General features: G+C 43.4%; 1 protein-coding gene across 1 annotated transcript; it reads right to left on the bottom strand.

Annotated features, from left to right (window-relative positions):
* Nucleotides 1-373: 373 nt before the first annotated feature.
* Nucleotides 374-11,841, bottom strand: si:dkeyp-51f12.3 (uncharacterized protein LOC107988041 homolog). Its single transcript, XM_060917602.1, has 3 exons — nt 11,504-11,841; nt 7,283-7,736; nt 374-3,945 (listed from the first exon to the last, which is right to left on the bottom strand). The coding sequence occupies exons 2-3, from the start codon at nt 7,555-7,557 to the stop codon at nt 3,750-3,752; spliced, it is 471 nt and encodes a 156-aa protein (XP_060773585.1). The 5' UTR covers nt 7,558-7,736; nt 11,504-11,841; the 3' UTR covers nt 374-3,749.
* Nucleotides 11,842-21,668: the final 9,827 nt, after the last annotated feature.

Below are 21,668 nucleotides of genomic sequence, written 5' to 3' on the forward strand. Positions count from 1 at the left end.
TTTTTAGGGATGTATGAGACCAAAATACTTGAAAAGTACAGTACATTTTCACATATTTTGGTAATTTTCATCATACCACGAAACGACAACTTCATAATGCAATGAATAATGCAACACTGAGTAACCATTGCAAGTTAAGACTTGGTGAAAACATAATTTGGCTCATTCACAGATAATTTGATTGTTCTGTTACAATCTGGTTTGACCTGGTTAATTACTTCTTGTCAAATTACATACAGGTTTAATAGCAGGCCACCCAACTCAGCATCGACACTTGCAATCTTACTCCTACACACCAACATCATGAATTCTGAACAGCATTTAAGTGATGTGCAGTGGGCAGTAAATGGATTTAATCATTTTATTTGACGTCCAAATATCATAAAGAGTGACACATTAAAAAAGTTAGGTTTATACAAAAGTTAAGCAAACCTACAACACAAACATACAGTAAATGTGATTGAAAATTCCTGTTGCACATCAGCCTAGTGTGAATAAAAAGGGAAGTAGTGGAAAAGATGAGTGTTTTACATTCATTCAGGGCAGTGCATTTCTTTTATAACATGTCGCTACACAAAACCTGTGGCAAAAATGAAAATCAAGAATGACCTCGTCTTAAATAACAAACGCTGGTCCAGGACGTTAAAGTTTATGAACCATGAAGCTGATCAGTGGTCCAAGGCACTACCAAGAATTTACCGTACATTGTTTCAAAAAACTGCCATTGTCAGGATAAATACACAGTTATAACAGAAAATGCTTTCAGCTAGCACAAGCAGGACCAGTAAAGCACCACACACACAGAATTATAAAACACAAAAACTTTGAAAACTTCTATTACAATCTAATCTGTCTGTCAGCTTCGCCAAAAATCTATTCCCTTTCACGGTCCATTTGCACCATAGTGTTGTAGTGGCATTAATACTGCAGGATTGTCATGAAAGTATCTATGATGATCTGAAGACTGTAAAGGGTCTAGAAGGTGGGGTGAAGTACTGTATTTTGTCACACATTCCTCCTGGCAACATTACAGCACTGTTCACGGCACGGTCAATACCAAGCAGGGATATTATTACAGTATTGTTATTCATTCACTATCATTGTTTCTCATCCTGTCTTTCATATCTGGCCTTTTTCTTTTTTCATGTGCATTGTACCATTTTGTAATGTAGAAATGTAAACGCCCCACTGGGCATTAGTCTGGCTCTGAATGATCAAACTCCAGCTCAGGGATTGTCAGGATCTATTAGAAATGCTGCCTCAAAATAAGAACGTCCTCTCTTCCTTGTCAAAATCAGGAAGTAACTATAAAAGGAAACTATTCAGCCAAAGTGATTTACGTTAAGTCTGTTAGTAAAGACAGCTATGACTTTGCATGCGGTTCTACAGACACATTTACAGCCTTTTCTCTGCCATTCACGTTTAGAAAAGAAAATGCTTCTTTGGATAGTTAGGAGTTTTTCTCATAAGGAAACACTTTGCTCAAGACTTCTACAAACGCCTTCCTCCCGAGGGCCAAACTTTTTCTTTCTTTCTTTTTTCCTGAGGAGTGCTACTTTCCCACTTTATCCACCACTGCATTAAAGTACAAAAAAAAGACATACAGTACTAAAACTGTTTGCCCCAAAAGTGATGAGGTGACAAGTCTTTCCCTTGGTGGAAAGTATCTGGAAATCTATGTTTCCAAACTTTTTTGCACATCAGAAAAGGAGAAACCAAACCAAAAGACTCCCTGAAAATTGTGTACTTAAAGTACTAAAAAAATAAAAAAAAAACCAAGCAAACAAACAGTCAACTCACATTCATCGGACATAAAATTGACTCCTATCCCGTTTTTAGCAGAGCTTTAGCAACAGCTCTAAATTTTATGCCAATCTGTTAGGAAAAAAGCCCAAAACAAAACAAATAAACTAATTTGGGCAACTCTTAACACAACTCGTAATGCAGGGTTCCCCAATTAGTTTTCCCCAAGGGCCAAAGTATGTGAAGTGTGCCAAGCCAAGGGCCAAAATGTCTGGGATTTTTTTTTCTATTGCGCCAGTAAAATTTGATTTATATGCAGATGATGATGTTGCCGCTACCATCATCATCATCATCATTATTATTATTAGTAGTAGTACTAGTTTGTAGAAGTAATAATTTAGGCCTGGGCTTCTCAAAGGGGCACACAAGAAAACAAGAAAAAAAAAAAAGCACTCTTGAAAACAAAATAAGTCCAAAGACAACCATTTAATTATTTAAACGTCCTTATATACACAATACACAGCCACCAACACTGAAAAATAAATATCCTGGCATGTAAACACCTTTTTATATCTGACTCAAGTCAAAAGCATTTTAATTTACAGCACCCATGTAGAGGCCTAATATAAAGAAGACAATGAGAAGGGAGCAGTAGTTCAAAAGGTCCCGGGTGTGTGGAATATATTCTGATATTCCCAATAGCAAAAAAAAAAAAAAAGATTAACAGCACTTCAGCAAGTGGCACACAGCAGGAAAAGGCAAAGATAAGTGTGTCAACTTTTTTACATATCTACATACATTTTATTTATCACTGCATATCACTGCTGTTTTTTGTTTGCGTTGATCTGATTTTGCAGGGTAGTTGGCATTGAAACTGGCACCATGCATAGTGCTGAAGTGCCGTTTTAGATTATCTGCTTTGCTACGGTCTGCATGCATATCACACATGTCGGTTTAGCATTGACGTGGCCTGGTAAAATAAAACAAAACTGATCAGTCCAGTCAGATTTGAACTGACAGTTTTCCTGGTTCACTTTGTGCTTTTTCGTGCAGGCCATGTCGTTCTTCGTTTAGGACAGTTAACGTTATTATCACCTGACTTACTTGCAATGTTTCATTTAGATGGCAGACGGCTGAGCTGGTGTGTGAGTAGTACATCCTGGTTTACGTCTTTTACATCTACGTAAACTCTACGCTGGCGTAGGTCGAAGGTCGAGTGTACAGTGTGGGGTGAGGTCAAAATAACATTTCTCATGTTAAGACAAGTGCGTTAGTGCCAGTGGGTCTGTGCAAGCCAGATATTTGGCTCTCGTGGGCCGGATGTGGCCCGCGGGCCGCCTATCGGTGTTTGGTGGTGTACTTAAAGTACAAAAAAACCAACAACAAACAAAATAACAAACAAACAGTCAGCTCACATTCATCGGACATAAAATTGACTCCTGTCCCACTTTTAGCAGAGCTTTAGCAACAGCTCTCAACTTTTTGATGATCTGTTAGAAAAAAAACCCCAACAAATAAACTCACTTGGGCAACTCACACAACTTGTAATGACTCATTGTCTGAAGAATTTAGTCTTCTGGGGATTTCCATGTCAGGGACACGTAAAAACCTAGACAATTTCCAACATAGGGTTAAAGCTGCATGTTACCTGGTATTATTAGGTCATTTAAAAAAAATATATCATATGACTAGCCATGTCTTGTCTTGTCGTTACTGCACAAAACGCCTCCCTAAGTGGCAATACATGTCCAGACTATCATGTATGCATGGCTATAGCACTTCTATTGTAACGCTGGCAAGCAGGTCCTTAAATGTAGGTACATTTAATGTAAGCCACTGATGAGGCAATGCATGTGGTACTTACTGTCTATAATCAGATCTCATAATGGTCACTTATGGTTTTCAAACTGCCTGAGTGATACAGAACAAATGCTAAAAACATTCAGCCTGGGACACGGCACTTAGCTCTCATTAGCACCTAATTTGTTATCACTGTTCTCATGTGGTCATGAGGGCTCAGCCATGATCATTGCTGGCTGTGGGAGCATTGTGGTCTTCATGACCGTCTCATAGGATGGTGGCGGTTCCATGTCCCAGGGAGGTGGAGTTGCAGGTAGGCTGTGGAGACTGGTGAGTATTGGAGGGGGGTTCTGGGCCGAGCGCCGCTCTTCTGCTGAAGCCCTGCGGATCCTGTCCAGCCTCCTGCACATGATAAAGAGTTATAAACAGTCGTCCACTGTGAGAAGTTGCCCAATACGTCTGAGAGCGAAGGAGCCAGCAAACTTAAAAGAGCCTATGAATATTATGTGCTGATGGTATTTAAAAATTGCCAGCCAATAAAAGACATTATACTGCCTTCTTCAGAGTTAAAAGCACTAACTCTAAATGACTTGTTTACTTAAGGTATCTGCAAGATAAACCTTCCAATTGGGCAACTACAAATGATGTATTTTTTTTTTTGACATTTTCAATTATAAATCGATGCTGTCCAGAGAAACTCTTCCATTTCTATACCAATAACCTTTAGTCAAAAAGAATAACACTTTACTGGATGTACTTGTGTTTGGAGCTGATTTTTTAAGCCTTGCAAACTATGAAAAAATACGTTAATGTAAATAAAATTATTGATGTAAAATTCAACAATAATCTAGGTTAAGGTCAACCCTGGTCAAGATTTATATTTCAGTGGTCCCAAGCTTTAGAAACTGTATAGCTGATCAGGGGTGGGTTTCCCAAAAGCCTCTTAACGCTAAGAGCATCTTAACAAGGAGAGTGAGTGTTTATTGTGCTGCTTGCTCTACCATTTAACGATCTTTATGCTACGATGCTTTTGAGAAACTTGGCACAGTATGATTTGAAAGCATATATTATTATTTACAATATATTATTAAGCTGTCATCTTCAGGCTTCCTCCTATAACAGAGAAGATACACAGATGTCTTTAACCCAAACAGAGAAAGAACAGATCCTGTGTACCTGTAGCCAGAACTTCAATCAAGCCTTTCGGCTGGCCAGCAGTTGAACAAAACAAAGTAACGTTATTAATCTTCGCCGTAAGCATTTTTGATTATTTTACTTGCTTATGGGTTTGCTTTTGTACTTCATGACATGACACTTTTAGTATTTTAACTCATTCCCTACGGCAAGCCGCTGACAGCGGCTCGGCGAATTTTCCCAATCCCTACGGAAAGCCGGCACTATCGGCTTTGGTGACGTCATACGGAATTCCCTCGGAAACTCCCATAATAAAGCAGTACACGTGAATTTGACCAATCAGAGCCGTAAAGGACTGCACATAGACCACATTTGGATATTATAATTAGCGGGAAACCCCAGAAGTCATGCACAGGGATAGACTGCTATAATATTATTATAATATTATAATATAATATTATGACTAATGCTTGTGAAACCTACCTACTTCAGAATTATACAAAAATAATTCCATATTTAGAAAGGATAGGTTTCAAGGACTCGGTAAATGTATACTTTTCTACCTCTAAAATAATTTGTTATGGAGATAGAGACATTTAACTGAATGTACCTATTAAATTTGTGATTTTCATAAAAATTATTCCGTCAAAACATGATAGAAAAAAATTGAAGTATTCCGTAAGGAATGGGTTAAAGGAGAACTGAAGGCAAATTTTTTATCAAAATTCTATTTATCTCATTCTATTAGGAATGCATTTTTGATAGCTATTTTGTCACTGCTATAGCAAGTTATGAGTGTTTGAAATATGCTCTGTAATATATCAGTCCATATGTCAAAGCAATGGCCGTAAACGAGATTCGCTGAGACCTGTGCGAGACATCGTAGGACGGCAGTAAAACGTACAGCGGAAATCAAAGTGACCAACATCTGCCAACGTTGTCAAAAGACGCGCGCGCCCTCTTTCAAATGCTGATGTAATCAAGCCGGAAGTTTTGTTTGTTTTGATAGCAATCAGGAAAGTTTGAAAACAGTAGGCAGTAATCGTCACTTAAACTCGTTTTTGTGCAATACTTCGTTTGGAAAACAGTTTTCAAAATGGCGGCACTGACACCTGGCTGACACTTCACATTTCGAAGTCTCGCACAAGTCTCGTGAAGATCGTGCGGATAAGTGACGCCTGCCGTGGACCAAACGAACTAAACTCAACATGGCTAAAAACCGAATAGGCTGATGAGTATAATATTTAACTGCAATTAGTTGCCAATACGAGTCACGATATAAGGTTACTAAAACTGAAAGCATAATTGAATAACACGTTAATTAAGAAATAAAGCAAGTTTAAAAATGACTTCTGTTCCCCTTTAATATAAGGTCCAAATAAGCCTGCTTATCATCATCATCATCATCATCATCATCATCATCATCAGGCATTATCAAATGGTTAGGGCAGGAATAAACAAACAAACACCACAGACTCTCTGAGAATGCATAGGGGAAAATTTGCAGCCTATTCACTCGTAAGACTTAATGGAGTAGACCCAGTGTTGAGTTTATACAGTCATCTGGACTGTTTATACTCTCGTACAAACTTTTTCAATTCCAGAAAAAGACAGAGGGGAGAAAAGGGGGGAAGAGACCCTCGAGAACATTTTTCGATGATGTCAGCAAAATGCTCTCACTAACTCTTGCAAAACTTGCTTTGCTATTTCAGCACGTGCATCCAGCTAACTCTGGTTTCTGTTAACATTTGTTTTCCTAATCATGTCATTACCATCAAGAAAGCCCAGCAGGGATTTGGCAACAGATGCAACTCATGTCCTCTCCAGTCTAGTTCTGGGACACAACCTTATCATCTTTTCTCGTGTACAGTCCGGTGTGAAACCGCTTTGGTGACATACCAAGAGCTCAAAACAATCTGATTGGCAACTTGCCTGCTTTTTCTTGCTCTCAGATGCAGGCCAAATTAAGAAGGAGGAAGCTGTTGAGCAAACATTGAGTTCTTTGTCTTGAATTACTGATCTTGCAGAATTAACAGCAGACCAAAAGGTTGCAATAAACTTCAAACGGCTACATTTTTGACTGTAATGATCTGTCCTCATGCACTGACGTATCTGATGTGTATTACAACCTGTAACCAGTTCAACTCCAGCAACATGCCTTGTAAATCATAAGTTCGTAGAAGAAATAAGTCCTGAGTTCTTGGCTTCCTCTTGCAATGTGCTTTAGACTGGAACAGTTAAAGAACAGGGTCACAGTCAGGACACAGTGCTGGACCGTCATGTCTGCCATCCACTGAGGGAACATTGCAGTTTTACCCACACTTTTTTCTCTATTTTCATAGCGTAATCACCACATTTGACTTTTTTTTTTTTTAGCTGAAAAAGTACTCAAGCTGGATGGCATGAAAACTCAAACAGCACAAACCTGGAACCACTTTTCATTTGATTGTTTCAGCGCCTTTGCCATTTGTTTACCCTGTTTGCCTTCCTCTTGCCTCATCATAATGTTACTCATTAACCCTCAGGTTCTGTTTGCTTTTTAACAATATCTCTAGTCTAATTTTCCACCTAAAAAAGGACATAAAGATTAAGTTGGCTTCTTTACCTCTGCAAAGCAATGGCTTGCTCATATGTGTACTGGGTGCCGGTGCGTGAATGCAGCAGGAAGTGACCTGGGATGGTCATGTTGTGGTTGCTGGACTTCATCACTCTGCAGAAGGAGTAGATGAGAACACCGAAGCCAAGGGCGGCAAGGGCTGACCCAAATGCGCCAGCGTACACTGTAGCAAACATCATGAGGATGACGCCGAGGGCCACCAGCAGCACCCCTAAACTCACTGTGGGGCAAAGACACATGGCCCTGCTCCTCTGAGACATCATGCTCAGCCTCACTTCCCGCCACGCTGCTAAAGCCAGGTGTCAGTGTGTAGGTGTGGCTATGAGTGTCTACGTGTATGAGTGTATCTGTCCAAGAAGGTTGTTTTGCACAGAGCACAGCACAAAAGCCAGGCCAGACTGGTGTCAGCTCATGTCCCCAGAGATCAGATCTGAAGAGCCACCTAGAGAAGTGAACGGAAAAGAAACAGTTTAACAACAGCTATCCCTGTGCTAATCTAGAACTAATACTGTAAATTAAAATGATGCATAAAAAGGTAATATATGCGTTAATAGGCTCTAGGCTGCACCCAAAGCTTTTACTCAAACATGCAATTTAATTCAAATGCAAGACAATTTCTCAGAATTAGCACATTTTAAAATTACATTTATTGATCCTCATCTTGAATTCAAATCAGTTTTATTTGTATAGTGCTTTCAACAATGGCCATCATCACAAAGTGACATCAGTGACATCAGTGATCAAGGTGCTGTCATGCGGTTACTTCAAAAATAGCGTGACCATTTCATAATCCAATTCTCAAACCTTATTCCTTCATATCAGAATAATTGAGCACTGAAAGTGTAGAAGCTGCTATACAGTATTAAGTCTATAGTGGTCAGGTAGATAGCATTACATAGCATATGTAGCTATGAAAATAGATGTTTGGATACTTTTAGTTTTTAAAAAAATACACTCAATTGAGTTTCACTGCTTGTTCAGAAAGGAATATAGTTTCAATTAACATTTCAACAAGTAGCCAAGGCTACTATTGTGTCATGTTTCCTAACTCATTTTTATCTCATTATCTCTAGCCGCTTTATCCTGTTCTACAGGGTTGGAGGCAAGCTGGAGCCTATCCCAGCTGACTACGGGCGAAAGGCGGGGTACACCCTGGACAAGTCGCCAGGTCATCACAGGGCTGACACATTCACACCTACGGTCAATTTAGAGTCACCAGTTAACCTAACCTGCACGTCTTTGGATTGTGGGGGAAACCGGAGCACCCGGAGGAAACCCACGCGGACACGGGGAGAACATGCAAACTCCACACAGAAAGGCCCTCGCCGGCCACGGGGGTCGAACCCGGACCTTCTTGCTGTGAGGCGACAGCGCTAACCACTACACCACCGTGCCACCCGTTTCCTAACTCATGCTAGTGATATTGTACTTCCATGGAAGGCACTGATACAGATGTGTGATGCTGGATGAGGTTGCCTGTATGGATAGATTTGCTGAATAGAAAGATATTTTGTAAAATAGTTTGCTAGTAAGTTGTTCAATGTTAGATGGACTTTTATTGTCATGTGATAAGCTATCAGAGTTGCCACATCTTTGTGTTTTGGTGAACTGAAAGACTGGATGGCAAAGAAAAGAGAGACTTTATAATCTAAAAACAAACAAGAGGCCATTGTGAAGTTTTAAAGAAATATATAAATTCTGGATATACATTTTAAATTTTCCCTAATGAGCAAGCCAGAGGTGACCGTGGTAAGGAAAAACTCCCTGAGACGACATGAGGAAGAAACCTCGAGAGGAACCATCCTCATCTGGCTGACACTGGAGAGTGCGATTATAAATAATTTCCCTCCTGTAACTGTATACTATATCGGCAAAAAGCACAACTGTGTAACCAGGAACTTGTGAGCTTCTGAGCAACTTGTGACTATGAGCATCAGAGTTACTGGATTTCCCAATTCATCATAGTTTTAACATGAAGTCTAATTTGCTGAAGTCATCAAATGTTCAATGATGGAGACTTGAATGCAAATCTGGTCAGAGCTATTGCAGTTTAAGCCATCTTTATGGCTGTTCAATCTTGAACCATTTTCCACAAAGACGAAAAAGTACTTGTTGATAAAACCACAAATCATAAAAGCGAGCAGGGGCATGATGTGGTAATGGTAATATCCGGCAGCTGCCACACCTTGGCTGTTTGTATCAAAGTTAAACGAATTACAGTACTACACATTTCCATTTTCTAGATCAGTGATCAAGGTGTTGCCATGCGGTTACTTCAAAAATAGCGGGACCATTTCATAATCCAATTCTCAAACCTTATTCCTTCATATCAGAATAATTGAGCACTGAAAGTGTAGAAGCTGCTATACAGTATTAAGTCTATAGTGGTCAGGTAGATAGCATTACATAGCATATGTAGCTATGAAAATAGATGTTTAGATACTTTTAGTTAAAAAAAAATACACTCAATTGAGTTTTGCTGCTTGTTCAGAAAGGAACATAGTTTCAATTAATATAGGTAATCATATGGGGCCGAGTAAAATTAAGGATGAATTTCATGAGTGATTTTGAAGTTTTGAAAGCGACTCGGCCAATTTCAAAACTTGAAATCACGAATCAAATTGATCCTTAATTTTACGAGGAACCATATGATTACTTGTTTATAATATATAGGGCCAAATTCATACTTCGGAAGTCATTCAAGTTCACAACATTTGTCATTCATGTTTTCTGAACCAATCAGGGCGCAAGACTATCTTGCACGTTTGAATCAGTTTCTAAAGCATTCCTTGTTTTCGCAAATCTCTCGCTTTTCCTTCGAGGACTTTTCGTGATTCTTGAAAAGTAACATCTTTCAGGATTGATCCCGGATATTTCTCTTGTCTCAGATGCCGATCCAATGCTGCCTACATTACTTTAAAGCTGGGCATACACTGTGCGATTTTTGGCCCGATTTTGACACGATTTTCACTCGTGCGACTATTTTGGAGATCGGGCCGAGTTTTGGCTCAATCGTGCGTCTCGGATCGTGTAGTATACATGGGGTAACGACAAGCGATTAACACCTCACGACCTCCTCCCGATCGATCGGATGAAAATCAAACCTGTTTGAAATCCTGAGCATCGCATCCGAGCATCGGATCGTATAGTGTGAGAACAGGAATCGTAAGCTGCGTGCTGTTTACCCCTGCGATTCACTTGTACAGTGTGAGCAGCAGCTGAATACCGCGATTGAAAAAATCGCACAGTGTATGCCCAGCTTAAGAGAGTCTGGTTCGTAGTTTTCCCCATTTTCTTTCCTCACTTCTGCATAAAACCGCGATAGCACCTTGTCTAACTCACAGCATCCACATGCCACCAGAGAGTCGTTTATTTGTCTTTCTGCGGCCCATTTCTTAAACACGGAAAGCCAAAAATTCGTACTTTTTTGGGGGGGGGGGGGGGGGGGGGGTATTTTCATTTTCGCTTGCAGCTTTCGACCGGTTTATCATTTCTTCGTCAAACATAGCGAAACGCGGCATCGCCGAGTCAGCCATTTTGCTGACAAAATTTGCTAATTTTTTGTAACCAGGCAACGAACTAGCCAATAGGATTTCAGAAATACGCCCCGTGTTAAGGGAAGAAAAAAAAGCCCTCCTTGATTGACCAATCAGAATTGAGTAATTTGGCTCTATGTGTTATAAACATTTCAACAAGTAGCCAAGGCAACTATTGTGTCATGTTTCCTAACTCATGCTAGTGATATTGTACTTCCATGGAAGGCACTGATACAGATGTGTGATGCTGGATGAGGTTGCCTGTATGGATAGATTTGTTGAATAGAAAGATATTTTGTAAAATAGTTTGCTAGTGAGTTGTTCAATGTTAGATGGACTTTTATTGTCATGTGATAAGCTATCAGAGTTGCCACACCTTTGTGTTTTGGTGAACTGAAAGACTGGATGGCAAAGAAAAGAGAGACTTTATAATCTAAAAACAAGCAAGAGGACTTATATATATATATATATATATATATATATATATATATATATATATATATATCTCGAGATGTTAGAGGCCTACAGGATGTAAACATTGCTTTTATAATTTTAGGTGCAACAAACAAACAAACTCTGCCTCGCGACAGTATGTAAATGTTGTCCTGTGTCTTTCTGGAAGTGCAGGATGTTGCTTGTGTGCGGTTGTTCGCCGAATGTTCTCGTAGCTTACCTTGTTACAGTCGCTGTAGATGGTATATTCCTTTGTAAAAGCCAGAATGTTAGCGGTGTTCAAGTCTATAAGAGCCGTTCTTGAGAGACAGAGAGATGAAAACGACATAAACACACGAGCCGTGCAGCTACAGCCGAGTTTCATTTCCTGTAGGATCCACATTCATGCTTCGAGTAGCATCTACTTTCTGTTCTCAAATCGCTCAGACAGGCCTTTGTGGCTATAAAGCACCGATTGTCATCTCTCTGTCGAACCATTCTCTCTCTCTGTCTCCCTCTCTCCCTCACACACACACACACACACACACACGGGGAGGTTCTGCAAAACCATCTCATCTGGACACATCTGCGTCAACAATCCAATCCAGTCCAATCCAATCCAAATACAATGCACACTGTTTATGAGCTCGGATTATATTCAAAAGGGCTGACTTTATAGCAGAGCATTTTTTTTTTTTTAACATAGTTACTGGGAGACCAAATGGTGTCCCAGTGGCCAGATTTGGTCTCCTAGTCAATGCCAAACCAGCTTCACTGGGAGACCAAATTTTAAACCAAGTTATGTCTTATCATTTGGTTCAATCAGTTGCAATTAATTAACCAAGTACCATGTAAGTATACATTTAACAAAGAAAATGAAGATCTATGTTATAAGATATACACACAAGATCATGTTGGTTAAGAAAAACAAAACTAAAATTTGGTTACTGAGATGGCTGATGTCAGAATCCGATGTCTCATCTCATTATCTCTAGCCGCTTTATCCTGTTCTACAGGGTCACAGGCAAGCTGGAGCCTATCCCAGCTGACTACGGGTGAAAGGCGGGGTACACCCTGGACAAGTCGCCAGGTCATCACAGGGCTGACACATAGACACAGACAACCATTCACACTCACATTCACACGTACGGTCAATTTAGAGTCACCAGTTAACCTAACCTGCATGTCTTTGGACTGTGGGGGAAACCGGAGCACCCGGAGGAAACCCACGGGGAGAACATGCAAACTCCACACAGAAAGGCCCTCGCCAGCCGCTGGGCTCGAACCCGGACCTTCTTGCTGTGAGGCGACAGCACTAACCACTACACCACCGTGCCGCCCCAGAATCCGATGTCATTACTGTGTAACTTTGAGTGTCTTTGGTGGGGTTTACATTAGACCGTATCAGCGGATCATCAGATTAACGTTTTTAAAACGATTAGTGTGCACACAGCAACACCAATACACGATTTGCGTGCACACAGCAACACCAATACACGGATACGCTCGGCTCCGCAGGCATCCTGCGCTCCAAATCACTCTGCCCTGAACAGCGAGTGCCCTCTGGAGGGTGCGCACTCTGGCCCTGCGCAGCTCACAGAGCGCGCGAGTGTAGTGCACAAGCAGTGATTCGGGACTGAGCCGCTGTGTGTGTGATCCCAGCGCATATCACTTACCACTTGCAAGTGGAAGGATGGCAAGCCTAAAGACAATCATAACTACACAATGGGCAGTATTTGCATCAGTATTTGCAGTATTTTCATACTTTTATACTCTTTAATGAAAGGTGATACAAGGCGGAAGTCCGCACCGTTTTTCAGCAGTCGCGTCACATGACCAACACCAGCGAATCAGGAAGGTGGATGTCACAGTGACGTTGTCCAATGACGATGCCAGCTAGAGCTCAGCACAGCGTATCCGCGTATTTTCAATGTTTACACAGCACCGGAGCTGACACGATCTGGATTGAATACGTGGACCCTGGCGGATTCCCGTTTCCCGGTGTTTCCAGGCGTTTTAATGTAAACGGACAGTGCATCCGCGAAGAAAACGAGACAGATACGGTCTAATGTAAACTTGGCCTTTGACATAACATTTGTGCTTGGTAATTGTTCTTGATAGCTGTGTAGTCACTGTAGTGTGTTTGTCTGTATGGTGATTGGTGAACCATTTTGCATCACAGAATATGCCGCAGCGGTGCAGCCACATGGACTCTGGGGCCTGTGATTGTGTTGCCCAGACCAGTTGGTCTCCTAGTGGAAAATCCTTAAAAAATGCTCTGCTTTATAGCCATGAGTGAATAAAAATGCAAAATTCAATGTCTAATCGTTGTTCTAGTGCATATCCTACTTGTGTTTGGGAGGAGATTTCATTTTCTCTTGGAGCATTCAGAATCAGACATGACCAAGCTGAAAGGAGAAACCTGAAACGAGTCTACTTTATGCAGGCCTTTCGTTTAATTAAGGCTTCTTGGTATTTTCTTCTGGGCGGCATGGTGGTGTAGTGGTTAGCGCTGTTGCCTCACAGCAAGAAGGTTCCGGGTTCGAACCCAGCAGCCGGTGAGGGCCTTTCTGTATGGAGTTTGCATGTTCTCCACGTGTCTGCGTGGGTTTCCTCCGGGTGCTCCGGTTTCCCCCAAAGACATGCAGTTACAGTAGGTTGACGTGGGGCGGCCTTGGGCTGAGGTGCCCTTGAGCAAGGCACCTAACCCCGGGCGCTCTGGTGTGGCTGCCCACTGCTCTGGGCGTGTGTGTGCGCGTGTTCACTGCTTCAGATGGGTTAAGTGCAGAGGATGAATTTCACTGTGCTTGAAGTGTGCATGTGACAAATAAAGGTTTCTTCTTCTTCACCAAGCACTCCTCACAATACTGTCCAGATCACTTCTACATCCATAGAAACCCCGGTGAATGAATACTGTGTGCACGGACTATCAGCATCAGTACTTTACAGCGAACAGCGAGCTACTGTACAGTGGTGCTTGCGAATCATTTAGAATTTTCTATATTTCTGCATAAATTTGTACATTACTTTGTACGTGATACATGCTATTCATGTCCTGATTAACTAACAATATTCAGGTCTACAAGGTTTAAAACAATACTATCCCAATACTTTGTTTCAGCTCGAGCAAGATCAGAATTCTCGGCATGTAGTGTTTAGAACTGTAATTACATCTTCCAAATATTGTGAAAAAAGTTCCTTGTGTATTTGTTTCTGTGTCACATACAGAGAAAATGAATGATTTTTCCTGATTACTTCAATAAGTTGCCTATAGCTTTTTATTATAATTGACTCTTTGTATGAGATAACATGGGGCCTACAGAAACTACAAGTCCTGCATTTTGTAATTCAGCAAGACATTCCAAGTACCAGATAGACATATTGTGTTGTTACTAAAGACCCTTCATAGTTATTGTACTGAGCTCATTGTATGTCTCTCAGCATTGTATACATACAGTAGTGCTTGAAAGTTTGTGAACCCTTTAGAATTTTCTATATTTCTGCATAAATATGACCTAAAACATCATCAGATTTTCACACAAGTCCTAAAAGTAGATAAAGAGAACCCAGTTAAACAAATGAGGCAAAAATATTATACTTGGTCATTTATTTATTGAGGAAAATGATCCAATATTACATATCTGCGAGTGGCAAAAGTATGTGAACCTCTAGGATTAGCAGTTAATTTGAAGGTGAAATTAGAGTCAGGTGTTTTCAATCAATGGGATGACAATCAGGTGTGAGTGGGCACCCTGTTTTATTTAAAGAACAGGGATCTATCAAAGTCTGAGCTTCACAACACATGTTTGTGGAAGTGTATCATGGCATGAACAAAGGAGATTTCTGAGGACCTCAGAAAAAGCGTTGTTGATGCTCATCAGGCTGGAAAAGGTTACAAAACCATCTCTAAAGCATTTGGACTCCACCAATCCACAGTCAGACAGATTGTGTACAAATGGAGGAAATTTAAGACCATTGTTACCCTCCCCAGGAGTGGTCGACCAACAAAGATCACTCCAAGAGCAATGAGTGTAATAGTAGGCGAGGTCACAAAGGACCCCAGGATAACTTCTAAGCAACTGAAGGCCTCTCTCACATTGACTAATTTTAATGTTTATGAGTCCACCATCAGGAGAACACTGAACAACAATTGTGTGCATGGCAGGGTTGCAAGGAGAAAGCCACTGCTCTCCAAAAAGAACATTGCTGCTCGTCTGCAGTTTGCTAAAGATCACATGGACAAGCCAGAAGGCCATTGGAAAAATGTTTTGTAGACGGATGAGACCAAAATAGAACTTTTTGGTTTAAATGAGAAGCGTTATGTTTGGAGAAAGGAAAACACTGCATTCCAGCATAAGAACCTTATCCCATCTGTGAAACATGGTGGTGGTAGTATCATGGTTTGGGCCTGTTTTGCTGCATCTGGGCCAGGACAGCTTGCCATCATTGATGGAACAATGAATTCTGAATTATATCAGTGAATTCTAAAGGAAAATGTCAGGACATCTGTCCATGAACTGAATCAAAAGAGAAGGTGGGTCATGCAGCAAGACAATGACCCTAAGCACACAAGTTGTTCCACCAAAGAATGGTTAAAGAAGAATAAAATTAATGTTTTGGAATGGCCGAGTCAAAGTCTTGACCTTAATCCAATCGAAATGTTGTGGAAGGACCTGAAGCGAGCAGTTCATGTGAGAAAGCCCACCAACATCCCAGAGTTGAAGCTGTTCTGTACGGAGGAATGGGCTAAAATTCCTCCAAGCCAGTGTGCAGGACTGATCAAGTTACTGGAAACGTTTTGTTGCAGTTATGCACAAGGGGGTCACACCAGATACTGAAAGCAAATGTTCACATACTTTTGCCACTCACAGATGTAATATTGGATCATTTTCCCCAGTAAATAAATGACTAAGTATAATATTTTTGTTTCATTTGTTTAACAGGGTTCTCTTTATCTACTTTTAGGACTTGTGTGAAAATCTGATGATGTTTTAGGTCATATTTATGCAGAAATGTAGAAAATTCTAAAGGGTTCACAAACTTTCAAGCACCACTGTACACATGGTTAAAATGGCTCTTGTGCAATATACCTACTTACTTGTGCAATACTACCTGAGTAATACTGGTAATACTACCTCTGCAATACTTGCACGTGCAATTCCACCTTTGTAATACACTTATGTTAACTGTATATCTGCAAACCGGTTAATTTATGCAAATTTGTAAATTTTTTATCTCTAAATTTGTAGTTTATTTCTTTTTTGTATACTGAGTACTTTTGCACTACTTCACTGCCTTATTTTTTTCTCTTTATATATATTTTGCTGCTGTAATAATGTAAATTTTCCCCTTGCGAGATAATAAAAGGCTATCTTATCTCCTTCTTCTTCTTCTTAGTTTCAGCGCGCTCGGATACCACAAACTAGTTTCCCCCATTCTTCACGGTCATCCATGATGGTTTCAATTCCTTGATATTTTAGTCTCCAGGTTTAGTCCAGGACAGTCTAAGTTGTTGTCTAGGAATAAAACTTTCTGGGATCTACATCCACAATTCCGAAAAAAAAAAAGAGTTCGGACGATGTGTAAAACATAAATAAAAACAGAATGCGATGGTTTGCAAATCATGGAAACAAATAGTGAGGGTGGCACAGTGGTGTAGTGGTTAGCACTGTTGGCCTCACAGCAAGAAGGTCCTGGGTTCAAGCCCAGCGGCTGACGAGGGCCTTTCTGTGGAGTTTGCATGTTCTCCCCGTGTCCGCATGGGTTTCCTCCGGGTGCTCCGGTTTCCCCCACAGTCCAAAGGCATGCAGGTTAGGCTAATTGGTGGCTCTAAATTAACCGTAGGTGAGAGTGTGAATGGTTGTTTGTCTCTGTGTCAGCCCTGCGATGACCTGGCAACTTGTCCAGGGTGTACCCCACCTCTCGCCCATCGTCAGCTGGGAAAGGCTCCAGCTTGCCTGCAACCCTGTAGGACAAGATAAATGGCTATAGATAATGGGTGGATGGAAACAAATAGTACAAAGGCAACATTTCAAATGCCAAAACTGAGAAATATATGTTCATTTTGAATTTGATGCCAGCAACACGATTCAAAAAAGTTGTGACAGGGTGTTTATGACTGTGTTTCATCACCTCACGTTTGGGAACAAGGGAGACCATTTGCTATAGTTTTGAAAGTGAAATGTTGCCCCATTCTTGCCTGAAATACAATTTCAGTTGCTCAAGGAGTTCAGGGTCTCCTTTGCCATCTTTTGCAGTTTATGATGCACCAAATGTTTCAGTAGGAGGTCTGGATTGCAGGCAGGCCAGTTTAGCACCCGGACTCTTTTACTATAGGGACATACTGTTGTAGTATATGCAGAATGCACTTTGGCATTGTCTTGCTGAAATAAGCAAGCCCTTCCTTGAAAAAGATGTCGTCTGGATGGTAGCATGTTTCTCCAAAACCTGTATATATCTGTAGCAGTTTGTAGGAGTGGGAGGAGCACAGAAGACGGCAGGCCAGAACTGAGTTTCGTAACTCTTTTTTTAAATTTTGACACTTTTCAGTTGTCTCTGCACACTCTCGTTCGTACACACACACACACACATGCGCACACACATCAGGTGTCTGGTCGGGAAGAGAGCTCCTCCTCTGCTCTCGCTCTCTCCTTAAATAGGGCGCGGTCACTGGGGAAGACACACAAACACACGTTAATCGACATCAGGTGCAGTGATTCTGCCACTTACCTTCCCTGACTCCGCCCTCCGGTCACAGACCGACGCTTGACCATGCCCCCACTACCACATACCCCCACCGCCCGACTCAGGCCGGGCGGCCGTCCGGCCTACAGCCGACTCCCCCCCCCCCCTTGACGGGAGAGGAAGTCCGCCATGACCATCTGTGCCCCCGGCCTGTGGATCACCTTGAAGTTAAAGGGTTGGAGTGCCAGATACCAATGGGTGATCCGCGCATTGGCATCCTTCATGCGGTGGAGCCACTGGAGGGGCACGTGGTCCGAACAGAGGGTGAAAGGGAATCCCAGCAGGTAGTAACGGAGGGCAAGGACCGCCCACTTGATCGCCAGGCACTCTTTTTCAATGGTGCTGTAGCGCCCCTCACGCACTGACAGCTTCCTACTGATGTACAGCACTGGGCGGTCCTCCCCCTCCACCTCCTGGGACAAAACAGCCCCCAGCCCTCTGTCCGATGCATCCGTCTGTAATATAAAGGGGAGAGAAAAGTCAGGGGAGTGTAACAGTGGCCCCCCATACAGTGCAGCCTTCACCTCAGAGAAAGCCCGCTGGCACTGCTCCGTCCACTGGACCGGATCTGGTGCCCCCTTTTTAGTGAGATCAGTCAGCGGGCTGGTGATGTCCGAATAATTAGGTATAAACCTACAATAGTAGCCAGCCAGCCCCAGGAACTGTCTCACCCCCTTTTTGGTCTTGGGCCTCGGGCAGGCCGCAATTGCTGCTGTCTTGTTAATTTGGGGACGCACCTGCCCGTTGCCCAAGTGGAAGCCCAGATACCATACTTCCACCCGCCCAATCGCACACTTCTTCGGGTTGGCTGTGAGACCCGCTCGCCTCAGCGACCTAAGGACGGCCCTCAGATGTTGTAGGTGCTGTGGCCAGTCATTACTATAGATAATGATGTCATCTAAGTATGCGGCCGCGTAGGTGGCGTGGGGGCGGAGGACCCTATCCATCAGCTGCTGGAACGTAGCAGGTGCCCCAAACAGCCCAAAAGGAAGTGTGACAAATTGGTGTAAGACAAACGGTGTGGAAAAGGCCGTTTTTTCTCGGGATAATGGAGTCAAGGGGATCTGCCAATAACCCTTTGTCAAATCCAGTGTTGAGTAAAAGCGAGCCATGCCTAGTCGATCGAGCAACTCATCAATACGAAGCATTGGGTACGCGTCGAATTTAGACACCGCGTTGACTTTTCTATAGTCTACACAGAACCGGACCGACCCGTCAGCCTTGGGTACCAAGACCACCGGGCTGCTCCAGTCACTGTGGGACTCCTCGACGATGCCCATTTCGAGCATGGCCTCGAGTTCTTCCTGAACCACTTTTTTCTTGTGTTCGGGTAGCCGGTAAGGGCGGCTGCGCACTACGACCCCCGGGGGCATCTCAGTGTGGTGCTCTATGAGGTCGGTGCGGCCGGGCAGGGGCAAGAACACGTCCGAAAATTCGGTCTGCAACTGGGCAACCTCCGCGAGTTGGGTCGGGGAGAGGTGGTCTCCACAGGGGACCGGAGAGGTACGCGATGCCAATGTTCCCTTTTGAACCTCCGGCCCCAGCTCCGCCTTCTCCGGAACCACCAACACCAACGCCATGGGGACCTCCTCGTTCCAGAGTTGGAGTAGATTGAGGTGGTAAATCTGTAGCGCCCCACCCCTGTCCATTCGCCTCACCTCATAGTCGACGTCCCCAACTCGCCGTGTGACCTCAAAGGGTCCTTGCCACTTGGCGATTAATTTGGAGCTCGATGTGGGCAACAGTACGAGCACTTTATCTCCTGGTGCGAACTCCCTAAGGCACGTACCCTTGTTGTACAGGCGGGTTTGCTGTTCTTGAGCCTGCCGCAAATTCTCCTGGGTTAGGTGGGTGAGTGTGTGGAGTTTTGCGCGCAGGTCAATAATGTATTGAATCTCATTTTTACTTGGTGAAGGTCCCTCCTCCCAATTTTCTTGCAGCACGTCTAAAATGCCGCGCGGCTTACGCCCATATAACAATTCGAACGGGGAGAACCCTGTGGAGGCTTGTGGGACCTCTCGCACTGCAAATAACAAGGGTTCGAGCCATTTACCCCAATTACGTGCGTCCTCGCTTACGAATTTCTTAATTATATTTCTGAGGGTGCGATTAAATCGTTCGACTAAACTGTCCATTTGTGGGTGATAAATGCTGGTGCGGATCGGCTTAATTCCTAATAACCCATACAGTTCATTCAGTGTTCGTGACATAAACGAGGTGCCTTGATCAGTCAGAATCTCTTTGGGGATTCCAACTTGGGAGATGACGCAGAAGAGCGCTTCCACAATACTGCGTGCTGAGATATTGTGAAGAGGCACTGCTTCCGGGTATCGCGTTGCATAGTCCACTAGAACTAATAAAAAGCAATACCCTCGTGTTGACCGATCTAATGGCCTGATGAGATCCATCCCAATCCTTTTGAACGGGGTCTCGATTAATGGGAGAGGACGCAAAGGTGCTTTTGGAATGGCCGCTGGATTTAATAACTGGCATTCGCGGCATGCCGTACACCACTTACGGACATTGCCGCGAATTCCTGGCCAATAGAACCGGGCCATTATTCGGGCTAGTGTTTTATCCTGCCCTAAGTGTCCAGCCATGGGATTAAAGTGAGCCGCCTGGAATACCAATTCCCGGCGGTTTTTTGGAATCAAAAGCTGCATGATTTGTTCTTTAGTCTGAGTGTCCTGCGTCACTCGGTATAATCTATCCTTCATAATTGAGAAGTAGGGGAAGGACGGGGTGGCGTTTGGCTGGAGAGTTTGACCATCGATTACTCTCACTTGGTCAAACACATGCCGCAGAGTCTCGTCTCATGACTGCTCTAATGGGAAATCCGCAAGGGATTCCCCAATAGAAAGAGGAGGAGGAGCCTGCGGCTCCTCACTCTGACGCAGAGATGATGTAGATGGCTCTGTGACAGCTGCTCCCGCCAATGCAACACCGGGACCTCCCCCTGTGGAACTACGGCAGGACCCACTCTTCATTAAATGACTCATTAATTCCCCAAATCCCGGCCAATCAGTCCCCAAAATTATCGAGTGGGTAAGGCGAGGATTAACCGCCGCCTTTACTCTAAATTTTTCCCCTCGAAAAAGAATGTGGACCGACACTAAAGGGTAGTTGTGAACATCCCCATGCACACACAACACCTTCACCAATTGTGCTCCCCCCAATGCCTCGTTTTGCACCAGGCTTTGGTGGATTGAGGTCTGATTACAGCCGGAGTCCACCAATGCCTGATATGTATCCCCTTGGACACTCACCGGTATGCAATACGCTCCGGCCCGATGGAGGGTGGCTCCTGCGCATCAGGGATCCGAACCACCGCGCCCACCTCCATTGCCGAGCACTGCTGTTGGAGGTGGTCCGGCTCCCCGCAGTGCCAGTAAAACGGCCCGGGCTTCGTCTCTGCACTGGAGCTCTGGGGCTCACTCACCTGAGGGGGGGGAGAGACAGACACAGAAGGGAGAAACGGGAGGGCACCGTGGGTGCGGCGGGCCGGCTGGAGTGGCGCCGGCCCCCGCCTCCGCGGTGGAGGAACGGGGCAAGGACGAGACACAGGAGGGGAGAGAGAGAGAGAGGAGAGGGAAGAAGAGGTTGTCTGCTGTCCTGCCGTCGGGACAGCCACCAAATGGTCCTCCGCCAGCTCGATGGCCTGA

This window comes from Neoarius graeffei, chromosome 3, assembly GCF_027579695.1.
Source record: "Neoarius graeffei isolate fNeoGra1 chromosome 3, fNeoGra1.pri, whole genome shotgun sequence".
NCBI lineage: Eukaryota > Metazoa > Chordata > Actinopteri > Siluriformes > Ariidae > Neoarius > Neoarius graeffei.